General features: G+C 27.5%; 1 protein-coding gene across 1 annotated transcript in view; it reads right to left on the bottom strand.

The window, feature by feature from the left end:
• Window positions 1-771: 771 nt before the first annotated feature.
• The window catches only part of ab (BTB/POZ-zinc finger protein abrupt), a 243373-nt gene continuing 236939 nt past the window's right edge, over window positions 772-7205 (bottom strand). Inside the window, 2 exon segments of the mRNA XM_075296084.1 lie at window positions 772-5240; window positions 5304-6002. Of these exon segments, the coding sequence (XP_075152199.1) occupies window positions 4804-5240; window positions 5304-6002 (1136 nt within the window). The 3' untranslated portion in view covers window positions 772-4803.

The following is a 7205-nucleotide window of genomic DNA, read 5'->3' as shown; positions in this document are numbered from 1 at the left end:
TCCTACTTCATTCTTCATTTTCGTTTTCGTGGTACCAAAATGTGGCGCCTTAAAAATCCATGTGCGACCACGACAAAAGTCGTCAATCCAATTTTTTGCGAACGTTAGTTAAATGAACTAAAACAGGGGAAACAATTACACACAAATGATGATTTACTAAATTCGTGTCTCCTAAAAAAAATAGTTCAGAATTTCTTAAATGGGCCCATCTTGAATTGCGTACGGTAAAGATTACGACTTTTTGATGATTTTTTTTAGACAAAAAGTCAGTTAGCTGAAAAAGTAGTGGTAGATTTTTGTAACCCTAGTTTTAACTTCCCAAATAAAAAACACATAAGACAAAATTTTTGTTTTAAAAAATATTTCAACTAAAATTTATTTAAAAATTAATCAAAAACATAAATTGTTTTTAAGCTCTTCCACATTCGTTTTATACAAACTTAAAAGGTAATCTCTAAAATATGTTGAAGAGTCATACAATTAAAAGCTAAAATACAAGGCAACTATATTGAGGTAGAACTAAAAAAAAGAGATAATCTTTATATATAATTAAAATTATATAAATATGTGTATGCTCATGTATGGGTAAAACGAACAGAAAAAAACTCTTAGAGAGTTAAAGAAAGGCAAGAGAGATAGAATGAAACAAAATACATAAAGTGAATAAACTTAAAACATTTTAAATTAATTATTTTATAAGTAAAGCTTAAAGAACATTTTGCTCAAATCATATAAAATTAAAAAAAAAAAAATAAAATATATAAATGTCATTTTTCGGGACGAGTCATGTCTTAAATTAATAATTATAATTAAATACAAAATGTTAAAAATCTTATGTTGTATTGAAATTTTATGATTAAAAAAATAATAATAAAAAACAACAAATGCTGAGTATATTTGAGGTATATTCCCGAGTAAAAAAATGAGTGATTCCTAAGAGTTGTTAAAATTTCCTTTTTGTTTTAATATTAAAAATAAATGCAGTTATATATTTTGTAATTAGTATTTACGTTTATTTGTTATTTTAATTAAGTACTACATTTGTCTGGGTTGTTGTTTGTTAATAGAGATTTTTTCTTCAATATTTTTTTTTGTATCATCAATATATATATAGTTATTAAGCAGGGGTGTTTGATTGTGTTTAGTTCTGTTTTGTTTCATGTGTAAGTGCATTTGCTTTGTTGTAAGGGAGTGCTGGGTTGCACTTTTTCCATTTTTTTATATTGAATTAATAACTTAAGATTATTTATTTTTGTTTTTTTTTTTTCAAATTGGCAAGATTATTTTTTATTTTTTATTTTATATTCTTGTTTTTTTTTTTTTATTATATAATAAATTATTGCATTTTTTGTGAATTTTATTTACATTTGCTTAGCTAATATTTAATCAATTATAAGATTTTTTTTATTACATTATTTTTTAGGATTTCGGTTTTTAAAAATGTGAGGTAAAAAATCTTCTTGTGAGTGTGTTTGTATATTTCACTGACTTGGCTTTTTTGTTTATTAAATTTTATTTGTGTTTACAAATAATATTAAAAATGAGGTAGTTGTAAGGTAGTATCTCTTTTCTTCTTTTGTTTTTAAGTCACGGTTTGTTGTTTTCTTTCAAAAAAAAGGAATGTCTTTTAAGTTTTATTATTCTTTCCTGAGTCATGGTTAAATAGTTATTGAGTTTTATTATTGCAAATTAAAATATATATACGTATTAGGATTTTCCCTCTGGATTTTAAGGAAGTCAGTTTAATGCATTTTTAGGAAGTTTTGTTGTCATTTGTTGAGGTGATGGTTATTTACTTTTTTTCTTTTTAATGGCACATTTGAATTGATTATTCTTGTTTATTTTGTACATATTTATTGTGTGTATGGTTTTTACTATTTGTTTGTGTTTTGTAAAATTACAGAAAATTATGTAAATGTGATGTTAATTGTCATAGGTTAAGGGAGGTAGTTTGGTTTTTCTAAAGTCAGTGTCTTTAAAAAATAATATATGAAAAAAATATTTCCAAATATTTTTGTAATTGAATTTTAAAATCTTTACACTTAAAAATTTATTATTCAACTAAAACACAAAAAAAAAAATCAATCTCAAAATTAATTGAATAAATAAAAATGATAATTATTGTAAATCAATTGGTTTTTAATCATTCTTGGTAATTGGCATTATAATTTTCAAGATTAAAGCAATTGCAATTAGAACTTACATCGATCAATTCATTTTGTGGTTCAAACTTCTATATATGTATGTTTTTTTAGAGTAGGAATAGTTGTATATGTTAAATCTGTGTTAAATCTTATTTTGCTTTCTTTAAAAATCTTAATTGAATTTGAAAAATATTCAGTTTATTGCTTAAATTAATTTCAATTAAAATCAAAACCCAAATTCGATAACCTCAATTGATGCCAGCAATTACATTTATAATGGGATCAATAATAATTTAAATTTTTAATATTAAAATAAAAATAATTTCAATTCTTTTTAAATCGCTTTGGAGAATTTAATTTCGCCATGTTCTTATGTTGTCTCTAAAAAAAAATAATTAATTGCTATTAAAATCATAACCTAAGTTCAATCACCTAAATTGATGCCAGCAATTATATTTATAATGGGATCAATAACAATTTGAATTTAAAAATAATTTTAATATTTTTTTCAGTCGAAAATTAATTGGTGTAATTAATTTCACAAATAATACGAATTGAAATATTAATTAACTGAATTAAAAAATTAAAATTAATTGATTAAATTTTTGTGGCGAATAAACAATATTTTTTCAAATTCAAATAAAATTTTAATTGGAAAAATAGTCTTGTTTTTCTTTAGTCGTTCAAATGTCCTTCCTTTCTTATGATAGGAATAAATAATAATAAAAAATAATTAACTGGTTAGTCAAAAACAACTTTTTGAGACAATTAATTTTTGAGATTGAGTTTTGATTTGATGAATAATTTTTTCAAAATGTATTTATTTTCCCAAAATCAATGAAAATTTTTTAGTTATTACTTTTTGTGTGTCCATTGGGATTACAGAAAAATTCGATAATTAAAAGTTGCAATTAATTTTTAAATGAATCAATTACGAAAATGAGTATTCATTTACCATTAAAGAATCTATTTTAAAAACAAAACAAAGTTTTCCAAAATTCAAATTTCGTTTCTAAGGAAAATATTTTTTTGTTTTGTTTATACAATATAGACAGCTTTATCCTCCCATGTTCCGGTAGTCGCAAAAGCAAAAAGAAAAGTGCGGTTAAGACTTTTGTAACCAAGGCACAAAAGTTTTAAATCTGAAACTTTGTCCTTTCATGGGGAATACAAAATTATTTTAATTTATAAAGGGCAAGAGTTCTTTAGTTATAACCTTGCTATTTGCCAATACGATCGCAGTAACATGGATGTATCTTTTTCATTGCGATTAAGGAAATATTATTTAGAAATATTATATATAAAATGGTGTTATTAAAAAAACATACATTTCAATTTAAACTATGTATGTAGTTCATTAAAAACAAAACAATTTTTAAATAAAATATACAAATATTTTTTCTAGAAAAAGAAAGGCACTTGAAAATAAATGTTATTGATAAAACAATTTTTTTTACACACATTAAAAATTAAAAATGGGACAAAAAACGCATTACATTTCAACTAATTAGAATAGATTTAATAATATAACGAACAAAAGGGATATCCGAAAACTTTGTATTACAAACTGATTAATAATTATAATCTCTCAGGGATTTCTCTTCCATGAAAATGGGACCTAGCAAATTAGATTAAGACGTGTTTTGTTTTCCTTTAGTTTTTGTTTTTTTTTCGTTAACATTCAATAAATATTTACACATTATAGATGTTATTGCTAAAAGTAGACCTAATAAAAAAACTACATAAAATTTAAATCTAAAAATTGCTTTAGTGTTTTCACTTTTGTGTGGGTGTGCGTGTGTGTGTGTTTTTTTTCTAGCTTGTTAGTAAAAGGGGATTTTGCGCAGAGATTATTTTCGAAAAGATCAATGAATACATGGTATCTTGAAGATGATGTCTTTACATGCACGCTCTCAAAATTTCCTATATTTTTTTTCTAAATTGCCTGTAAATTTTTGTAATTTTTTTCTTCATTTCAAATCTTTCAATGTCTTGTTAAAAAATATATACATTAAAAACGATTATTATTTAGTTTTATTTTTTTTTTACTTTCAATAAAAATGTTATCGTAAATCGTATACGAGCGATTTTTTTGTTTGTTTGCTGTTGCTATTTCAAAATATCTTGGCCGAGTTTCTGCTCTCTTCAAAACGGCATGGTTTTTAAAAACGATTTTTGTTTTTGTTTCAAAAAGAAAAAAACTGGTATACATTGTTAAGGCTTCTTTGTTGCAAAAATTCAAATTCAACTCTACTTCGGCATAGTGGAGTTTGTTTATGGGGGAGATGGTTGTCAAGGAGTGATCCTTTCAACTCCAACAGCCAAAAATTTTAACTAAGGGTATTTAAAATAAATTTTTCGATATTTGCCAAAATTGAATATCTTTGCTAACAACATACATATATCTCGAGGGTAATTAATTAAAATCGATATCTTCCATACGTATATCTATGAAGATGCATTATTTTATGTAATCTCTAGACTATTGAATGTTGTTGTTTTTTAGTTTCTAGGGATTTTCTAGAATTTCCCAAACATTTTCAAATAAAATTTCCTAAATTTTTAATAGATTCTTAAATATAAAACATTTTTCTTTTGTTTGTTTATATGAACTCTCTTTTGTTTCCTATTTATAAAAAAAATGTCAGCTTTGTTTGATTTATGTATTGTGAACACCCTCATCTTCGGAATAGTTATCGTCATTGTCGGATCCTAAATTGTCATTATGACTACCCGATTGATTGTTGCCCTCTAGACCTAAATCCATGGGTTCTGAAGGGTCTCGTCGCACATCATTGTTGCTGGAGGCAGGTGTTTGTTGTTGGGTATTTTGTAGATTTTCACTGTGACTGGGTGACATATCACGTCTCATAATGGGTTCTATGGTGAGACCACTGTTACTATTGCTGCCTACACCGGCCATATTGGAGAAAGCATTACCGGCTGCTGCTTGGCTGGCGAGTTTGCTTAAATCGAACTGGGGTGGCAGAAGACCGGGCGGCAATTTATCCAGACCATGGCCCATGGCATTTAGTTGGGCCATTTTGGCTGCATGTAAAGCTGCCGCTGCAGCATGCTCCTGGGACATGCCCATACCTAAGGGAAAAGAGTATACATATTAATTTTCTGTGACAAAAATGCCAACTCAAGCCATCTTACCGAAAGTATTCTCTGTGATGAATTGCAAATAGGTATCTAATAATGACTGTCCCGCCGCTGTACTAGTGGGAATCTGTCCTGCTCCCAAATCCTTCTGTTGACCTAAAGCTGCTGCTGCAGCTGCGGCGGCTGCTGCCTCATTTCTTATACGCGAAATGGTGGTATTGGCATGACCAAAATTACTTAACAAAGATTCATGATAACGGCTTAAATCTGTATTGGAACCAACATTGCCATAGCCTCCAGTGGCTGTGGTCAAATCCTCGGGATCATCGTCTGAATCCTCAACCATTTCGTCCTTCATATTATTGGAGAGATTTATATCCAATTTCGTTTGTCCATTGCCTCCACCACTGCTATTGGTGGGTGAGGCTCGGGCCCTTAGCTCTGCTGGGGATATTTTAACACCAGCTTTGGCCAATAGTCTGGAAGCTAATTCCGGATCGAAAGCACTTGGCATGGGTAAAACTGGTAAATCCTTAGTGGATATACCACGATGCTGACGAGACATGTGGGAGTGTAGAGAATTGCGAGATTTGGCCACAGTACCACAAAGGACACAACGATAGCCTGGGCACACTGTATGCTTATCTTCCAAATGAGTACGCAAGGTGTGGGCTGAACGATAGATTTTTCCACATTTAGGGCAAGGACGAGGATCAGTGGCACGTACACGCATTTCCAAAGAGCGGCGATTCACTGAAAAAGGGAAATAAAAAGAAATGTTAGTACTCTCATGCAAATGGGATTGCAGTGGAGGGAATCTCTCAATAAAAGACACACACACATTTCGGGTTTTTTCTGTATATTTTTTTTTATTTATTTTGCATTTTTTGTTCTTCAATTTATTTGAAAATATATTGTATATATTTGCCTTTTTCAAGGGAGTTTTTTTCTTCATCCTTAAAGGTTCTTGTTGCATTTTTCTTTGTTCTAACATTGTTGTTTGCTAGTTTAATTTTAGCTTCTTAAGATTTTCCTTCTTCATTTCTTTTGAATAATACTTAAGGTTTAGCAAAATTCGAAAACAATCAAAATTGTTTAACATAAATAAATTTTAACTAAAACATTTTATGGTTCTGTTTTTATTTTTTAGAGGAATTTATTTTTTTTTTGTTTTGCAAAAAGGAATTTTCATAGGTACCTCTTGCTCTTCTCCAAATAATTTAGAATTTTAGTTTGTTTACGTTTTCTGGAATTCTTAAATTAAAAAATCTTTATAAAAAATTCTTTCAAAATTTTGTCGTTTTCATAAATTTTCATTTTTTTGTTTTGTTAATTTCAAGTTTTAATTTTTGTTTTGATTAATTTAATAGGAACCTGTTTTACGTATTAAATCTTGTTTATTCGTTTTAGTTTTCTTTGTCTATAAAGAATTTGCCTTAATGTTTAAATCATTCAACTGTAATTAATACAAGTTTAATTATTTTTATTAAATACACTGGAGAAATGCCATTATTTGGATTATAAAATGTTTGGAAAAAAATTTATATTATTAATGAAAATATTATTAATTAAAGTGCACACATTTTATAGTTGCTAAGCTTTCAATAGATAATGTTATTTTTAGCCGAATTTACTCAATGACATAATTAGATCAATTCGCAGAAACTTAAGACAACTTTAAAGATAAATTCATGTTTATTTTTCAACATTTTCATTAAAATGTTTAATATCCTGAAATGTTGCACTGAAATATAACAATTTCACAGTAGGATTTTTGTCGTAAATAGTTGTAGGGAATATCTCTCTTGGGTGGGTTCAAAGAGACGAGAATGAAAGAATTTTTGAAATTTTACAAAATTTAAGGAAATATTATTAAAACCAATGCACACATTATAAAAACTTTATAACTTTAACAAAAGATATATATTAACATCCAATATGCTAAACTGTATAGTT

The sequence above is a fragment of the Haematobia irritans genome, chromosome 2 (assembly GCF_050003625.1).
Source record: "Haematobia irritans isolate KBUSLIRL chromosome 2, ASM5000362v1, whole genome shotgun sequence".
NCBI classification, from domain to species: Eukaryota; Metazoa; Arthropoda; class Insecta; order Diptera; family Muscidae; genus Haematobia; species Haematobia irritans.
The sequence above is the reverse complement of the archived record's forward strand: the minus strand, read 5'-3'. Positions and strand labels throughout refer to the sequence as shown.